The 20,285-nt window shown below is 41.5% G+C and overlaps 1 protein-coding gene across 2 annotated transcripts in view; it reads right to left on the bottom strand.

Moving 5' to 3' along the window:
- The window catches only part of LOC126354277 (allatotropins-like), a 327,713-nt gene that overhangs the window by 10,468 nt on the left and 296,960 nt on the right, over positions 1 to 20,285 (bottom strand). For both annotated transcript variants that reach the window (XM_050003818.1, XM_050003817.1), the window contains exon 2: positions 11,020 to 11,242. In XM_050003818.1, the coding sequence (XP_049859775.1) occupies positions 11,020 to 11,240 (221 nt within the window). In that variant the 5' untranslated portion in view covers positions 11,241 to 11,242. The remainder of the gene's footprint in view (positions 1 to 11,019; positions 11,243 to 20,285) is intronic.

The raw sequence follows: 20,285 nt of genomic DNA on the forward strand, positions 1-20,285 counted from the left end.
GAACACTGCGCTCAGTTATCAATGCGGTACGCACGTCGAACGTTAGGACAAACCGGCGAAATTCGGCGTTAATGGGCTATGACCCAGGCGATCGACGCGATTTTCTTTGCTAACAGCACGATGTCGCCTGCACCCTCTTGGGCTACTGACCATGTCGTTTAGAACCCATACAACTGGAAAACCGTAGCCTGGTCAGATGAGTCCCGATTTTAGTTGGTAAAATCTGAAGGTAGGTTTCGAGCGTGGCGCTGACCCTACGAAGCCATGGACGCCGCTTGTTAACAAAGCACTGTGCAAGCTAGCTTTGGCTCCATAATGGTGTGGCCTGGGTCCTCTGGTCCAACTGAATCATAATTGATTCGAAATGCTTATGTTGGCTATTTGGACACCATGTGCAACCATTCATGGACTTCATGTTAAAAAGACAACGATATAATGTTTATGGAAGACAATGCGCCGTATTACCGCACCACAATTGCTCGCGATTGGTTTGGAGAACATTCTGAACATTTCGAGCGAATGGTTTAGCCACCCAGATCGCTCGATATGAATGGTTCAAATGACTCTGAGCACTATGGGACTTAACATCTATGGTCATCAGTCCCCTAGAACTTAGAACTACTTAAACCTAACTAACCTAAAGACATCACACAACACCCAGTCATCACGAGGCTCGATATGAATCCCATCGAACATTTATAGGATTTTATCCAGCGGTCAGTTCTTGCACAAAATCTTGGACAGACAACAATTTCGCAACTAGAGAGGCAGAATAGCTCAAAATTTCTGCAGGAGTCTTTCAAAGAATTGTAGAGTCCATGTCCCGTCGAGTTGCTGCATTACGCCGTGAAAAAGGGGGTACCACATGGCTTTTGTTACCTCATTGTACATTGCAAGACGACTGCAAGCTGTTTTGAAGGCCGTAACGTATTAGGCATGATACTGTGTAGTGCTTTTTCTGTTTCCATATGGTTGATCAACCCCTGTAGTTGAGATGATATGATGTCATAAACATTGAGAGGAGTAAAAAACTAACTATCCTTAAAACGTAGCGCAAATTACACTTATTATAAGAACACTTATAATAAGAAAACTGGTGTTCTACGGATCGGAGCTTGGAATGTCAGATCCCTTAATTGGGCAGGTAGGATAGAAAAATTAAAATGGAAATGGATAGGTTAAAGTTAGATATAGTGGGAATTAGTGAAGTTCGGTTGCAGGAGGAACAAGACTTTTGGTCAGGTGAATACAGGGTTATAAATACAAAATCAAATAGGGGTAATGCAGGAGTAGGTTTAATAATGAATAAAAAAATAGGAGTGCGGGTAAACTACTACAAACAGCATAGTGAACGCATTATTGTGGCCAAGATAGACACGAAGCAGATGCCTACTACAGTAGTACAAGTTTATATGCCAACTAGCTCTGCAGATGACGAAGAAATTTATGAAATGTATCATGAAATAAAAGAAATTATTCAGGTAGTGAAGGGAGACGAAAATTTAATAGTCATGGGTGACTGGAATTCGTCAGTAGGAAAAGGGAGAGAAGGAAACATGGTAGGTGAATATGGATTGGGGCTAAGAAATGAAAGAGGAACCCGTCTGGTAGAATTTTGCACAGAGCATAACTTAATCATAGCTAACACTTGGTTCAAGATTCATAAAAGAAGGTTGTGTACATGGAACAATCCTGGAGATATTAAAAGGTATCAGATAGATTATATAATGGTAAGACAGAGATTTAGGAGTCAGGTTTTAAATTGTAAGACATTTCCAGGGGCAGATGTGGACTCTGATCACAATCTATTGGTTATGACCTGTAGATTAAAACTGAAGAAACTGCAAAAAGGTGGGAATTTAAGGACATGGGATCTGGATAAGCTGAAAGAACCAGAGGTTGTACAGATTGTCAAGGAGAGCAGAAGGGAAAAATTGACAGGAATGGGGGAAAGAAACACAGTAGAAGAAGAATGGGTAGCTCTGAGGGATGAAAAAGTGAAGTCAGCAGAGGATAAAGTAGGTAAAAAGACGATGCTGCTAGAAATCCTTTGGTAACAGAAGAAATATTGAATTTAATTGATGAAACGAGAAAATATAAAAATGCAGTATATGAAGCAGGCAAAAAGGAATACAAACGTCTCAAAAATGAGATCGACAGGAAGTGCAAAATGGCTAAGCAGGGATGGCTAGAGGACAAATGTAAGGATGTAGAAGCTTATCTCACTAGGGGTAAGATAGATACTGCCTGCAGAAAAATTAAAGAGACCTTCGGAGAGAAGAGAACCACTTGTATGAATATCAAGAGCTCAGATGTTAACCCAGTTCTAAGCAAAGAAGGGAAGGCAGAAAGGTGGAAGGAGTATACAGAGGGTTTATACAAGGGCGACGTACTTCAGGACAATATTATGGAAATGGAAGAGGATGTGGATGAAGACGAAATGGGAGATACGATACTGCGTGAAGAGTTTGACAGAGCACTGAAAGACCTGAGTCGAAACAAGGCCCCCGGAGTAGAAAACATTCCATTGGAACTACTGACCGCCTTGGGAGAGCCAGTCATGACAAAACTCTACCAGCTGGTGATCAAGATGTATGAGACAGGCGAAATACCCTCAGACTTCAAGAAGAATATAATAATTCCAATCCCAAAGAAAGCAGGTGCTGACAGATGTGAAAATTACCGAACTATCAGTTTAATAAGTCACAGCTGCAAAATACTAATCCAAATTCCTTACAGACGAATGGAAAAACGGGTAGATGCGGACCTCGGGGAGGATCAATTCGGATTCCGTAGAAATGTTGGAACACGTGAGGCAATACTAACCTTACGACTTATCTTAGAAGAAAGATTGAGAAAAGGCAAACCTACGTTTCTAGCATTTGTAGACTTGGAGAAAGCCTTTGACAATGTTGACTGGAATACTCTCTTTCAAATTCTGAAGGTGGCAGGGGTAAAATACAGGAAGCGAAAGGTTATTTACAATTTGTACAGAAACCTGATGGCAGTCATAAGAGTCGAGGGGCATGAAAGGGAAGCAGTGGTTGGGAAAGGAGTGACAGGGTTGTAGCTTCTCCCCGGTGTTATTCAATCTGTATATTGAGCAAGCAGTAAAGGAAACAAAAGAGAAATTCGGAGTAGGTATTAAAATTCATTTAGAAGAAGTAAAAACATTGAGGTTCGCCGATGACATTGTAATTCTGTCAGAGACAGCAAAGGACCTGGAAGAGCAGTAGAACGCAATGGAAAGTGTCTTTAAAGGAGGATATAAGATGAACATCAGTAAAAGCAAAACGGGGATAATGGAATGTAGTCAAATTAAATCGGGTGATGCTGAGGGAATTAGATTAGGAAATGAGACACTTGAAGTAGTAAAGGAAGTATTTAGGAAGTAAAATAACTGATGATGGTCGAAGTAGAGAGCAAATAAAATGTAGACTGGCAATGGCAAGAGGTGAATACACTAAGCAGATTCAGAAGGATGTAGGCTGCAGTCGGTACTGGGAGATGAAGAAGCTTGCACAGGACTGAGTAGCATGGAGAGCTGCATCAAACCAGTCCCAGGACTGAAGAAAACAACAATATTTATTCAGTTTCAATTGTGAAAGCACTCAGAAACCTCCAAGAAACTTTTAATGTATTATGAGAATCTGATTCATTAAAGAATTGGAAGTATTGAGAAAGTATGCGGCAAGCAGTGCAGGTTCTGCTGCTTCGGTCTAAATCAATATTGATTGCCATGTCTGTAAGGTATAACTGCTGTCAGGCGAGTGTGTTATTGTAACAAATGACAAACTTGGTGACTTAGCACTTAAGTGACAACTACGAATCTAGAAATTTGTAGTTCGATCCCCTGTCAGTCCTAGGACTCTTATCCGCCCCAGATCACTTCTTTCACGTCTTGTTGGTTCCCGTAGAACACGGGCCGGTAGGTCGGTTAAAAGGTCGAAGGAAGGAAAAGCACGCAATTTCCAGCAGAACTCTGTCAGATAAAGCACAATCGTGATCAAAAGAAACTTCACAGAGAATAGTGAGAAGCATTTGTAAGTACCACTGGATCAGGGAATGTTGCGTCCTGTACCCATCCGCGATCGCACTGCTATCGTGGGGTGCAAGTAAACAGCTGTTGACTTCAAGTTACTCAGTATTCCTTTCGCTCATTTAATGGAAAACTATTATCTTGAAGTCTACCCTGCATCTCATTAACGGCTATGGGGCTGACTCAGTTTTTTTTTTTAGAGGGACAAAGAGGTCAATATGAAGGATTCAGTAGAATGGAAAGAGTCGTCAGAGTCCTGATGCAAGCCGAAAACGTGTGTTTCTTTGCGTGTAGTGTGAACAGTGACCGAAGATGGCGCCTTTGCAAATATTTATAAAAAGATCTCAACGTGTTAATTCAGATCTACATGAGATAATACAGCTGTATGCAATAATTATTAAAGTTTCTAAAATGGTTTCCTTTGTCTGTTAAGACCGCTCGTCTGACATAATTTTGTAAACGACCTGTGGATGAATAAACCAGCAACCTAAAACTAATTTGATCGTATTATTTTTTGGAACTCAACGCACAGAAGGATATTCGTGGTATAATCTAGTAAAACAATACATAATTTATTGAGGCTGGTGTTGTTGTGGTCTACAGTCTGAAGACTAGTTTCGTAAAGCTTCCCATGGTTACATATCCTGTGTAAGCCGCTTGATCTCTCGGTAACTACTGGAACTTATGTTCATCTCAACCTGGTTAGTGTATCCAGGCCTAGGTCCACTCTGACTACACTCTTAACCATCAAATCTGAGAACGAATCACAGAGGAAGAAAGGAACGTAGCAGTCTGGTTTCAACCATCCGCCTCAGTTCCTCTGCCCTCCTGTGCCACATCCTTCATCTAAACATTCTGATTCCATTTTCTTTAAATTCAGATCGCTATCGTGGTTTATAATTTTTGCCTTCTACTGCTCCTCACCGTACAACAAAAGTTACCCTCGGAGTTCTCCACACCTGTCTTCTCATCCTGTTCGTTCGTCTGGTTAGTGCTTTCCGTAGACGCCTTTACTCGACTGTTTTGTACATAAGCTTCTGACCTTCTACCAGTCCGTGTAATGTTAGGCATATTTTTTGTGAATAATATTTGCATATTACAATACGTAATGAAATGTAGGAAAGTTTCTCTCTTTTAGGTCTAGCGTACTGGCTAGAAGTATTAGCTCATATTCAGAAACTGCAGGTCGTTTCAACTGATTTGAAAGCGATAATCAGTGCTAGAGATAACTGAGACAGAAGAGGCGAAATCAAGATCCAGAACGTTCCTCACCTGGTTATTTAATTAGATACATGTGAATGCAGAGATAAAATACAACGGCGAGATTCCACACTCAGGAAACAGACTTTGGTTTCTTAAATTTATCTAGTTTTCCCTTACATAAGGTCTGCGGCTAAAGAACTGTACATTTCACGTTGCCAGTTTACTGTCTTTGAGAAGTACTCTGGATGGACAAAAAGTTGACAGGTCCCCTGCGCTCCACATTCTTCCCAGATGGCTATTTCTCACACCCTCTTGTTCTGTTGCATTTACACATTGCCTAAATTTTTATTGTTTTCCTTTATTGTTATTATTTGAAATTATCGACGCCTTCTCTGACTTCTTGCAGAAAACAAGATATAAAAGAAACCCATCGAAAACTTTAATAAGTCTGTGATATATTTCGTCTTTGCCACAATGATGTCCATCTCTTCAAACTGCAGAAAGTGGTACTGGAAATACACTCATGATCTTGCAGATACTGTATGTTATCCATATTTCCCTATAGCTTAAAACCATTTTCCTGATAATTCCGAACACTTTGAATGATTTGATAATGACGAACACATTTTGTAAGTCGACAAATCCTATAAGCGTATCTTGATTTAAGTGTTACTTGCATTATCTTGTGCAATGTTGGGACAGCCTCTCTAATGCCTTTAAATCTTCTAAAGGCAAACCAATCATCATGTAACACATCCCCACTTTTCTTTTCCATTCTCGTGGGTATTATTCTTTTCAGTGACTTTGAGCTCATTGTGCGATAGATCACGCGCACATATCGATTCTTACAATCTTCGGTGTTGTGTGTGTGGTACTTTTCTGGAAGTCTGATGGTATTCCTCCAGATTCATGAACTCTACAAAACAATTTGGATAGTGGTTTGGTTACCACTTCCCCCAATGATTTTAGAAATTCCGGAATGTTACCTATGCTTCGAGCCATATTTCATCTCAGATCTTCTAAAGCTTTATTAAATTCTAATACTACATGTATAAGGGCTTCCAGAATGACTCCTACTTATTTTGTCGCACCTTCAGACAGTTCCTCACCGTCGCAGAGGCCTTAATCATTCTTATTCAACTCTTCTTCCGCTTTCCCTCCGATGTTCCTGGAAATAATGACGCCTTTGCTTTTAATTCACCTAGCTAACATATTATTCGTAACTGGCGAACATAAGTAAAAAGCGAGAAATCAAATCAGTATCTTAGTTCCAATAAGACCCACGCCACCACAGATTTATTGTTTGATAATAAAAGCCACAGTCGCTGTCATTTGTTGGATTAAAATACTGTTTTAGTTTGCAACAGAAAAATACTTTGTACTGAGAGATAAAGGCGAGTGCAGCAGAATTTTTACAACGAAAAATCAGACATCATTAGGTTTCGCTATTATCTCCTATACGCTTTTCACTGTTCGTTAATCCTATTGTAAATAATCAGTATATACTGATGATCTCCATCAAACTTGAACATAAATATAGAGGATGTCAGTACTGGCTGGTGCTCACTTACAAAATGGGAACGGAAGCTATGGTTAAAGCTCAAACCATCTAAAACCCAAGTGGACTTCGTTGGTTATTCTAGGCTAACTAGACAGAAAATCGGGAATCCCTAATACCTTTGATCCTAAATGGAATCAATATCAAACTCCCTTCTTCAAGAAACCCTGTAGGTTTCGTAATATGTGAAAATGTAAATTGGTCTGGACACATTCCTTTACTTTACAGTAAGGCCCAGAAATGTAAAAAACCCTTTTTATTTTATCTGAGAAATAAATTCGTATAAAAGGTTATAATAGCAATGTTCTCCCGCGAGATCTCGCTCAGGAAAGCTTACATCGTCTGAAAATGGTTATGAGCGCATGTGTTCGATATACCTGTGACGTCCGACTCAGTAATAATTGTTCATTACCTAAGACATACCTACTCTGTCTACCTGTAGACAAGCGCAAAGATCCCCATACTCTCTGTCTGCCCTACTGTCGTATCTATGTAAACTGTCTGTCATATCTCTCTTCGACCTTAACGTTCTTTTCTGAACAGCATGGCTAAAAAACACCTGTTGCCATGACAGCAAAATACTGGGCATCCCTCTGCTGTATAGTTGGCACAGAATGACCAATTAGGTCCACATGGGTTTTAGATGGTTCGAGGTTTAACCCAAAATTTCATGCCCATTCTGACAGTGTACACAAATGAGTGCTGACCTCCTCCATATCTGTTTCCTAGTTTGGTAGTTTTTCACTCAGACGCTTTCTCGAATTCCTTTTCGCTAAGATGATCGCGACTTTGGAATAACCTCCCTCATTATATTAGAGAAGTGAGTAAAATCTCCAGCTTCAAAAGAGAGTTAATGATATATTTACTCAAGCAAGAATAACGTGTACATTTGTCCCTTACGTACTCGATACACAGCTAGATCCTTATTACTAACCACCACTTTCTCGCTTACGAGTGCTATTTGATGCAGTCTACCTACATTTACTTCTTTCAGAACTCGCTTTATCAGAACACATCACTTTCATACACCTGTCATTACTTTTATATCTGCCTGGGTCACTGTTGATGGCATCAGGGGCAGCGGTGTCAGCAGCAGCAGTAGTAGAAGTACTGCTAACATCAACTTCGTTAGATCTTAGTACGTTTTATACACATTTTCTCTACATACATTCGAATAACTTTTGATTCTATTAATGCTACTTTATTGCTATTTGCCATGTAAATTATTTTTATTTCTTGGGTAACTAAACTTGGAAACAGAACCGTAATTGTCTAACATTCGAACACGTAAGTTTGAAATTTGGCTCAAAGGTGCCCGAAACCTTCCCCGGTAACTGTGCAAAAGCGTGGCGCCCTGAGGCTTTATCCAGGCTCCACGACACATCAAACAACAAAATGTCGACACATGCAGAAATATGGCCAGAGCTCAAGTGTTCGTGTGATGTATAAGGTGGTCTAATGATGTCACATTCGCACAAAATATTTCCCTAATTGTGCCCAACGGCACCGTAGATGGGTCACACGATTGTATGGTCGTTAGAGACATTCCTATCCACATTCCACAGTTCTTCAGACGCCTCTGCGATGGACGTCAGAACCGCGACGCCCAGAGCTGCAATCACGCGGTTGGTTTTCTTATGAGTGGCTAAGGAAAACATTGGAGACACACTGCTGCTCAAAGTCGAGACGAAAAATGCAGTGGTAAGGATTCCTCTAAGATCCCTCAGTTCGACAGAACCGTAAGTGGCTCCTATCCACTTTTACTGAGTATTTTACAAACATGAATATCCAGAGAAAATACTCCTTGGTACATGCAGCCAGGCAACTGACCACAGGGGTGTGTCAAGCCACTGCGTACCTGCAGCTACCTTGGGCTAATCGCAAGTGTAAGGTCACAATTTAAAAATATTCAATAAAAGTGAACTGGTGTCATCGAGGATTTGGCCGAACGCGAGAGGTCTTAGAGGAATCCTTTGCCTTTTTATTCACGCATGTGTCATGGCGCATCCTTACATATGACTCCACAAAAGGGTATAAAACAAGAGAACCGAGAAAATGTAAGGATTCATAGCTGCTTCAGATCACTTTCAAATTTCGTCGAATGATTTCAAGTGGTTTATGCCCATCATAATAAGAATTACAGTCGATCTTCAGTCCAGGGGGGTGAGATTACGTTCAAGAGGCTGCAGCGTCATGATGTCCATCGAGAAGGGATGAATCGCCCATGACATGTCAGCAGTGCCACAAGCAGCAAGAACGTCAGGATTTTGTTCATCACACTGCGAACTGTCGTTTCCGACTGGAAAATGCGTTGGAATCAATGTTGCAAGTAAAGTGTTGGTTTCATTGAAGCCCTTTATGCACTACTGGCCATCAAAATTGCTACACCAAGAAGAAATGAAGATAATAAATGGGTATTCATTGGACACATATATAATACTAGAACTGACATGTGATTGCATTTTCACGGAATTTGTGAGTATAGATCCTGAGAAATCAGTACCCAGGACAACCACCTCTGGCTGTAATAACGGCCTTTATACGCCTGGGCATGGAGTCAAACAGAGCTTGGATGGCGTGTACAGGTACAGCTGCCCATGCAGCTTCAACACAATACCACAGTTGATCAAGAGTAGTTACTGGCTTCTTGTGACGAGCCAGTTGCTCGGCCAACATTGACCAGACGTTTTCAGTTGGTGAGAGATCTGGAGAATGTGCTGTCCAGGGCACCAGTCGAACATTTTCTGTATCCAGAAAGGCCCATACATGACCTGCAATATGCAGTCGTACATTATCCTGCTGAAATGTAGGGTTTCGCAGGGATCGAATGAAGGGTAGAGCCACGGGTCGTAACACATCTGAAATGTAAAGTCCACTGTTCAAAGTGCCGTCAGTGTGAACAAGAGTTGACCGAGACGTGTAACCAATGGCACCCCATACCATCACGCTGGGCGATACGCTAGTGTGACGATGACGAATACACGCTTTTAATATGCGTTCACTGCGATGTCGCCAAACACGGACGCAACCATCATTATGCTGTAAACAGAACCTGGATTCATCCGAAACAAATGACATTTTTCCTTTCGTGCACCCAGGTTTGTCGTTGAGTACACCATCGCACGAGCTCCTGTCTGTGATGCAGTGTTAAGGGTAACCGCATGGTCTCCGAGCTGACAGTGCACGCCGCTGCAAACGTGGTCGAACTGTTCGTGCAGATGGTTGTTATCTTGCAAACGTCCCAATCTGTTGACTCAGGGATCGAGAAGTGGCTGCACATCCGTTACAGCCATGCGGATACGATGCGTGTCATCTCGACTGCTAGTGATAGGAGGCCGTTGGGATCCAGCATGGCGTTCCATATTAGCCTTCTGAACCCACCGATTGCATATTGTGCTAACAGTCATTGGATCTCGACCAACGCGAGCAGCAATGTCGCGATACGAGTAACCGCAATCCTTATAGGCTACAACCCCATCTTTATCAAAGTCGGTAACGTGATGGTACTCATTTCTCCTCCATACACGAGGCTTCACAACAACGTATCACCAGGCAACGCCGGTCAACTGCTGTTTTTCGGTTGGAAACTTTCCTCATGTCAACACGTTGTAGATGTCGCCACCGACGCAAACCTTGTGTGAAAGCTCTGGAAAGCTAGTCATTTGCATACCACAGCATCTTCTTCCTGTAGCACATCATCTTCGTGGTGTAGCAATTTTAATGGCCACTAGTGTATCAGACGCTGAGGTTCTTACGTTAAGGTTCTCAACGGCGGTAGGTCTGAGATGGTTTGCTCGACCAGTCACAAGAAAACATCGTGATTTCGAAGCTGGGTATGGCAATTATGATCTCCATCGCAGAGACGTCAAATGAAAGAGCCAAATGTTAGTAAGCTGGTACGATGTGACAATCTTTCCATTGTGTGACACGTCCACTGTGGCGCCATCTTACTGTCTGAAGGATCGTCGAGCCCGGGGGTGAGCCACCGGCCGCCACTATTTTGCACCATTACAGAGGAATGCTGTAGACACTTTTTCGACAATTTTCAAACTTCTGCGTCGGTAAGGGAGGCATTTATGAGGTTTCGAAATGTATGTGAAAAAGTACTGTGTATGTTAAACCCTCGTCCTATGTAAGAGATAGCTTGAAGGCGGCAATGTCATGAGGTTGAATAAAGAAACAAACATTAAACGGACCCTTCGGTTTGAGGGAGGCGTACCTGTCCGGGAGGGTGGTGTCGCGGTCAGCGAGCGCGGCCTCCAGCTGGTTGCCGTCTCGCTTGCCGAAGCCCCGCGCAGTGGAGAGTGCCACGTTCTTGAAGCCCCGTATCGTGCGGGGGCGGGAGCCGCGGCCGTAGTGAGCCGCGGGGGCGGCGGCGGCGGCGGCGCAGAGGGCGGCGAGGGCGACCAGCAGGCACAGGGCGGCGGCGGCGCAGCGCATCTCTGCAACACCCAGACACTCACCTCACTCTCCAAACCACCTCGCACTGGCGTCGCACTGCAGCGCAACGGAACTTCTGCGTTACGACGGTGATGCCAAAATTACAGAACGTTGGCAGCGTAATTCTGCCTCGTCCCTACTGCCCTGTCGTGTTGTTGATGTGGTCTTCCATACAAGGCTACACTCTGGGCATATACCTTCAGAAAAGATTTCCTAACACTTAAATCTATATTCCATCTTAACAAGTTTCTGTTCTTCATAAACACTTTTCTTGCCATTTCATATTACTCTTTATTTAATATTGTCTCTCCTTCGTGCTTCATCAGTCATTTTGCTGTCCTAACCTAATTCCCTCAGAATCACCTAATTTAATTCGACTAATTTCCTTTATCCTTGTTTTGCTTTTGTTGATGTTCATTTATATCCTCCTTTCGGAGACACTGTCCATTCCGTTCAAATACCCTTCTAAGTCCTTTACTGTCTCTGACAGAATTACTGCTACTATATCATCGACAGACCTGCAAGTTTTTATTTTTTCTCTCTGAATAATTCCTAACCAGATTGTTCTTTGGTTTCCTTTATTCTACAGATAACACCGGCGGTGAGCTACAAGCCTCTCTCACTCCCTTCTCAACCTTTGGTTCCCATTCATGCCCCTCGACTCTAACTACCGACTGTTTTCTGTACAAGTTGTAAATTAGTTATTTTAACCGTTGACGCCAGTTCGACGCTATCAGCGACCAGGAACGTTTATCGTCTATTTGTACGGTTTTTGTAATGTATCACAAAATTAACACTCCAACTAAGTCTTAGATTCGAAGTGTAATACGGTTTTTTGAATAGTAATGAGTCCATTCTAGAAATACTATGGACAGAAGGTCAGCTTTTAAACGTTAAGACAAGAATAGCAAGGAGATTTTGAGCTACAGTTTCACCGGCAACTACACCAGCTGTCCTCATAAAATCTTAGAAACAGAACGCGAACCAATAGAATGATATCCATTTAAGAACCCCAACAGTAACGAAAATATTCAGATCTTAGCACCGAGAAGGCTATGGCCACAATATATCGAGTGTGAAAGGGAATCTTGATCATCGACTTTAAGCCTACACTTGTTCTTACATTGTTGTGTTCTACAAGTCTTCGCCTCAACTGATTACCAACATTTTCCCAGCTTGAAGGACTTTTTGGGCGGGTAACACTATCGATGGCATCCTGGAAGTGGACGTTCGTAACAACTAAGTACGCAAAAGGCATAGGAAAGCTTGTGCAGTTCCATGAAAAAGGTTTGAATGTCTCATCTCTGGTGACGATGCTAATCAGAAAATTGTTACCTTCAGCTTCATATTGGTCCAACAGGTCCCGACAAATTTCCATTCGATGAGTTTTTTTATTCTGTAAACATCCGCGGGACCCTTGCGCATAGACTTTGCGACAACCAAGTTAATCCAACATTGTTTCTAAGGCATTACAGCTGACATTCAGCTTTGCACACAATTTTCTGCTATTTATCCGTCGATGAGCACGGGTGGTCTAATCAACATGAACTTCATTGCGAGGGAGGACAGCTGTGCTGGGTCGACCAGGTCGCGGCTTTCCACGCACACCCTCCTCTCCACCTTCTAAATGGCGTGCCCATCGCCTCACATTGTTCACGTGTGTTGTATCGTTTCCATACAATTTTAGGATAACATGCGTCGATGGATTTCAATTGGCACAATTTCTTTAGCAGCGGGGAATTCAATCGCACATCGCTGTTTTACATGCGCGTCGAAATAAGACTGGCGCCAACTACCACAGAACGACAGAACCACCAGCAGATGAGAGGGGAAGGTTCAGGCACTAGCGCTACTTCAAGAACATCTGACATGGACATACAAAGTCACCACACAAAAGTAGGAGGCATTCCTTTCGGTACGATGCTCGTACAGACGAAACTCGTCAGTTTATGCTGGTCGTTTGTAACTTCAGATTACAAACTTCAAAGACATGGAACTCGCCGGAGAGCGTCAATACGCTGCTTTCTCGATTCAGAAAGCGGAACCAGCCGTGAACCGAAGGCGGCTCGTGGATTTACGACTAGAGCCATTGGGCCAGCCAGCTAGGATGTTGTTTTTTGGTGGTTTTCCGCATGTACCTAGGTAAATACCGGGCTGTTACCCACGTCCCACCTGAGATAGACGCTACACATACACTTAGAAAACACGTTCTCACATTTGAACTCGACTTGACTCTAAACGCAGGCAAATTGATTGCAGAGATGGTGGCATCTGGAAGGACATCTGGCCACCAACTAACAGTAACTTTTACAGAATCCATATATGAAGGCCGACTCCGTAGACAAACAGGGAAACTTAGAGAAGAAGTAGGGAAGAAAATGAAGGAGAAACTTGTAGGAGTTCTGGAAAGGGCTGAGCGCACAATGTTTTGCATAGGAACCTACATCCGGAATCGTAGCTTCTGGAATATGTGTTGATCCTATTAGTCACCATAAAAGCCAATTTCAAGACGCAACAACTGCCTCAACAGTAGGCCAGTAAGTATCTAAAAACGTTGTGGTTGTAGGTCGAAAACAATATGCATTCGGATTTGGGTATATGTTCAGATTGTTTGTACCCATTCCCCTCTACTAGTTCTTAAAGCTTGTAACAGAAATTAAAGCATGATCCGTAAAATCTGCTAGTAGAAGGATACCGAATGTTGTGTAGTTTTTCACGTGTTAAGTAACGTAAACGCTATTTATTTGTCAGCACCATAACACAGGAACTTCCTTTCTCTGGAAGAGAGCACACGTTAATGCGGAAAGACTATCCAAAATGTAAAACACCCTATTGTGAACTACCTGTTTCAAAGAGGTTCTTCTGGTTGTGACTAGACTGCTACGTAGGACACGAAATTACACTTCGGACTTCTGTGTCACTCTGAAACGAATATTTGAAAGGGAATGACTACCAATAGTTCAATGTTCCCTTTGAAATAGGTGTATGTACGTAGATGCAGTGTTTGTTAAGTCTAAATAAAATGCACTTCTTATCACAGTTTATTGTCATACAGAATTACCTAATGAAAGCATTTTTTGACATCGTAGCAAGCTTTGAGTACGTTTGCGCCTGTAAAATTTAACCAGAGAAGAATTTGGCTAACTGCTTTACCGTTACTTAAACATCGTCCAGAGGGCAGTGTTGACTTAACATTCAACAACGAAAGATCCTAGCATATGTAAGTCTAAGGTGGTTAGTATAGACCGACTCCAAACTGCTTTGCAGACATGTGCGCAAAGCAGTTTTTGGATCGGTCTGCAACTTCTCATCATTACATGGCAAGGGAAATGCTGGACCTCGTGTGTACGTAGAGTTTTTGCTCCGTATAACAACACGTTGTCAAACATTAACTGTTTTGTATTGTTTGATGAATTTCTGGAAACTCGCTAGTGTAATGAATTTCCATTGTCAATAAACAATGCACTCGAGGTCTGCACTTTGTAATTCCTTTTCCGTTGAAATATTTGGAAACATTTCAATGTTGTCACTTTATCTTTATGTGGCATGGGTCTGAGAAGCAGTGAATCACTCAACTATCATTGCTGCAACATATGCAACTCTTTAGGCTATCTCTCCTAAGAATCGTAGGCCGAATTTTCTGTGATGTTTCGCAGATATTTGCAATTTCGTTTTTTCAGTGTCTAACGGAAATCATTCCAAGCAAATATTCCTTGTCACATTTTCGATGCGACATCCAGTGTCGATGTAAAGAGTTCGTTTGTTTCCCGCTGCAAATAAAATGTCTTTTTAATGAAAGTTTATGTGTCCATTCAATAGACCGATCCCAGAATTGTCTAGTGCGATGTTCGTTGTGTGGATATGTTTAATAAGAACAGTAAAGAACGAAGAATAACCAGTACTCCAACATGAACTGGACAGCACTGCTGCATGGCGGCACCAGTCAGCGTGGGTCTACTGCGGTACGGTTTTGTTTTTTTCGTGTTTATCACTCTCGTTAGAGAAAACAAATATCGCGCCGGAATAGTACGGCACCGCTCAATCGAATGGGCACGTAAAATTGCGCTTTAAAGCTCATTTTGTTTGGAACGAGAAACGAACCGAAGCATTTCGCCCACGCTGAGCTTCGCATAAAAGACGTGATGAGCAGCATTTGTTTGGGCTGAGTCCAGCTATACGCTGCACAAGTTAAATTGCAAATATATGCCGAAACACCAGAGGAAATGTGCCTGACGACCCAAAGGTGAGACAGCCTGTATATGCTTTCGGACTTCAGGCAATAATCCTAATAAGCTACTATGCTTTTCTTAGTTTGAGGAGGGGGGGGGGGGGGTGGAGTATTAGGTTTTCATGTGCAGGACGATCCCCATTGCTCTCCATCCATTTTCAGTGTCTAAATACTCACTTTCTCGTATCTCCACTCGAAGGGGCAAGCACCGAGAATTGCAGTATTGACTACCTGTAGGTTCTTCATAATAGTGCCGAGAAACCCGCCATTTCGCCAGACGGGACTGTGTTGCTATGCGTGGAGCTCTGAGTAATTATGAGCACCCTGAAGTCACCCCCTAGGTGCATAAAGAGGTAAGTGACATTGCTCTCGGCATAAACGTAATACTAAAGTTTAATTTAGGAGTTACCAATATGCCAATGATAGATACAGTACTCCTGGATCCTTAAATGTGAAACACTACTTGAGAGAAAATGCGGTATGATGTGCAACATACTTAACGAACCAGCGAATACTGAATATACCGCAACGTCATAAGTTTCGAGATCCTAAACAGCTGTCATCCGATATTTCCTGTTTCATTGTGCTACAAATGAATGAAAAACAGAAAGAATTATTTGCTCAAAAACAACATAAACACTTGCCACACAACATATTCTCAAAACAGAATTTATCAATCATTTACCAACGACATTTGGAGGTGATAATTTCAACATACCTATGAACTTCTCTAGCAGTTTAATCACCCCGGATTAAAACTAGTTTTTTTTGTTACAGATATAGCAGCATTATATGGAAAGGACTGCAGCACAAGAGACAGAAAACAATTTTTGGGTACCCAATGCAGATATCAGCGTTTCCGGCGTAACAACATGAACTCATCGAACTAAAACTTCCTTCAAAGATAGAAGACGGAAATCTACTTCTGTGCGTAATAGTTAGTACTCGACAAAGTTTTATCACCTCTCATAACAGTGGTAGCCCGTGTCTTCTCCACGTTCAAACATTTTCCTTACATGAAGTTACATGTTCAGTGGCTCTCCATACGACAGCAAAGCCCTTCAGACATACAAATGACACGGCAGCTTTTAACAAGCTACTTCTGCTCTCGTTGTGACTAGTTTCCTTATTATATTTCCCTGTATTACAGATCCGTGTGGTATGTGTATCTGTGCGGTGAACTAACACTCCACCAATACATAACGAGTTTTCGAGACCGGAGCTACTTCTGAATCAAGCAGCTGCTCAGTTTGCGTCACAAGGGCTGAGTGCACCCCTCTTGCCAACAGCGCTCGTCAGGCAGGATGGTCAACCACCCAAGTGCTAGCCCAGCTCGACAGCGCTTAACTTCGGTGATCTGACGGGAACCGGTGTTACCACTGTGGCAAGGCCGTTGGCTGACTATTCTCTCTGCCACCCCCCCCCCCCTCCCTCCCCCAGTTCATTCAGTATACTTCGTCCATTTTGTTATCTTATATTTCATACTTTCATTCATACAAAATATAATTAATTCTATCTTTAATTCAGAATTCTTTATTTGATCTCCCAGAGTACATCGTTTCCCTTCCCTTAAAAATTTAATCTCAACTGACTGTATCCTCTTCCTGTCTGTTTTTGTTATTGTCCTGGTTTCACTTCCTTATGTGAGCATAGGAGTTGCCAGAACAGAAACAAAGAAAGACAAAGAAGATACATTCAGCCGATATTAAATTGTTAAGGAAAGTGAATGGATATACTCTGAGAGATCACATCCTTATGCGAGCATAGGAGTTGCGATTATTTGGTAGAATTTTATCTTCGTTTTTTTCCTGATTTTGTTGGCTAATGTTCTATGTACGATGCCACGTATCTTTTGAAACTTGAATAACTTATTGGGTATGTCAGTGTCGCGTCTGAATAGTTGAGATTGAGACACCATTTCAACTAATTTCCATTTAGAGTTATTACAGAACGTAACAAGGATTTTCCTTTAAAAGTCATGACTTTGGTTTTATTTCGTGATATTTTCAAGTTATTGAATGTACCTGCTAAGTCCAAGGGATGCAGTGCATATTATAAATCATTCTCAGTCTCTTTTGAATAATTTGATCATCAGCGAAAAGCAAAGTATTTAAATGTATGTTTCTAGGTATTAATTTTATTCCTGGGTTAACTTCCTGTTTCCTTTGTGTAACAATGTTGGCAGAATTTTTCAACCATTTCATACTCCCCTGTTTATTCCCCCTGGTTATTTACCTACAAACATTTTATCACTTGTATTAGATAATTTTCAACCTATCGAATACTTTCATAATCTACAAATGCTGTATGGTTCACGAGATTATCTTCTCGTCTTTTTTAAATTATCTACCTCTCTGCCACGCAACGACAACATTCACAATGCATGATGTACATTTCTGAAAAAATTTTCTTTCAAAGTAAGAGGTCGTCACGTATTCTTCTCAGTCTTTTATTAGTTATTGGCACATATGATATATAGCCAGTATTCGGCATATTTAATCCTCTGTAATATTTACAAACATTTCGAGTTTTCTTTTTTTGTGATGTCACCTCTGCCACTCTCCAAAAGCCTTCATCTTTTAACATCAATTTAATACATGCAACAGCCTCAATCCTAATGTTAGTCCTCCACATTTGATAAGTTCTGTATTAATATTATCGGGTCCTGTTGCTTTTCTATTCTGCCTCAGGAACTTTAATGCTACTTTTATCTTGTCCAATGTAACATGTTCTTCTTTTTCCTGGTCTATGTTCGTTGGATGAGTTATATCATTGCTTTTTAACGGTAAGGCTTGATATGTTTTATCTAAGTCTATCTGTTACGTGTAATCATGAGGAATCGTTTTCCTGTCTATTACTTCAGGAATTTATAAGCCCTCTTTTGTCTTCCATATAGATCATGTTCGATATCACTCCATCCGACGATTCTTGATACGCTTCTCTCACTATTTTCTTAGCACAGTCAAACTTTTTGGTACCACTCTATCATTTCTTCTGTATTGTCCATATATGTAACGTAAGCTTTTTGTTCCTCTTTAATTGCATTTGTTACATCTTCATTCCCTATTTTGATTTTCTCCGCCTAAATTTCTTTTTCGTCCCTATCGCATCCGTCGCGACCTGGATCACGCGCGCTTTTATAATTTCCTATTATGTATTATATTATTTTCTGTAAATTTGTTTTGTATATAATGCGCGAGTCGCAGTCGGGACAGACTTTTTATACTGCCTTGTTGCAGCCGGCCGGGGTGGCCGAACGGTTCTAAGCGCTACAGTCTGGAACCGCGTGACCGTTACGGCGGCAGGTTCGAATCCTGCCTCGGGCATGGATGTGAGTGATGTCCTTATGTTAGTTAGGTTTAAGTAGTTCTAAATTCTAGGGGACTGATGACCTCAGAAGGTAAGTCCCATAGTGCTCAGATCCATTTAAACCATTTTTTGAACTTTGTTGCAGGAGGTAGGCTTTGCAAACTCGAAATTTCGTGCATCTAGTAATCAGGTTTCCCTTGGCAGTAGCCAGGAAATGATCTATGTCGCTATCTCTATGTAGTTTTACATCTTATACTAGTCCTACGGTTTTTTGTTCGCTGTGACATAGACAATAGTCTGTCAACAGTTCATTGCTCTTCATTTGAATTTTGAATATCCCTCATTCTTAAGAAATTATTGGTAATTTTCATTTGATTATGTGTTAGAATGTGTTGTAATTCGTGCAAATTGTTATTTATTACCTGCTCTCCAATTGTTCCTATTGATCCAGGTAACGGCATCAATGCATGTGCATTAAGGTCTCCCCTTAGATACTCTTTCCTGTTTTGGTACAATTGCTTTTGAAGATATTCAGGGGACACTTGAGTGTCTTCTTTCCTTAGGGGTAAAAACAGCTGTTATTGTGAGATAGCACCTCCCTATTTTTAGATTTACTGACACTATTCTTTCATTTACGAAGGTAATGCTGTGAATCTTGTTTTTGCATTTGTTGTCGGTATTGCTACTCTACACTTTGCTCTATTCGTTTGGATCACTCCTCTATAAACCGTTACATGAACATCCAAATCCTTTTCCCTTTTAGTTTCTTTTCCGTTGATATTCGTTTCACAAATTATTGTCGAATATTTTGACATCTTCCGAGAAAAGAAATCATTCTGCCTTTCAAAATTGCATTCATTTGTTCTGAAATGACGCTGTTTAAGGCGCCGAAGGCTGCTCTCGATGATTGCGACAATTATTTTCCTGTATAGATTGACAAATTGCCTCTCACAACTCGATAAAGAAACTGATACCCTGAGGGTCCACTTGTAAAGCTTTAGCCTCGACTTTAGAACACTTCAAGTTTATCTGCTTCTGTGGCGATTAAGACTTACACAATAGCGCTCCCAGTAGATAATAAGTTGCTAGAAACGACCCTGTGCACCTTGTATTTTAATTTACAGCGGATTCACCTGTGCATCAATTTCCCAATTTATACCACGATGTAGAATGGTGTTGCTTCAAGGGGAACTGCAACATGAGACAGTTAACGACTGTCTAATCGTCGTGAGTCGAATAGCTGACCATGGAGCATGGCGCTGACGCTGAGACGTGCAGATACTTCATGGGCACACCTATTTAAAGACATACAATCATGTTCAGAAAAAATCAGAACACATTGAACGACTACAGACAGGACGTTCATATTCACACGTCACTTACATTAATATGTCTTGCAGAAATGATTTCCATCTCAGACATCTCGGTTCCACGTGTATCCTGTAGCCTAATAGGCACAGGGCCCGCCGTGGGGCATAACGTGTCCCTGCTTGTTGCCTTCGACATTG

The sequence above is a fragment of the Schistocerca gregaria genome, chromosome 3 (assembly GCF_023897955.1).
Source record: "Schistocerca gregaria isolate iqSchGreg1 chromosome 3, iqSchGreg1.2, whole genome shotgun sequence".
NCBI classification, from domain to species: domain Eukaryota; kingdom Metazoa; phylum Arthropoda; class Insecta; order Orthoptera; family Acrididae; genus Schistocerca; species Schistocerca gregaria.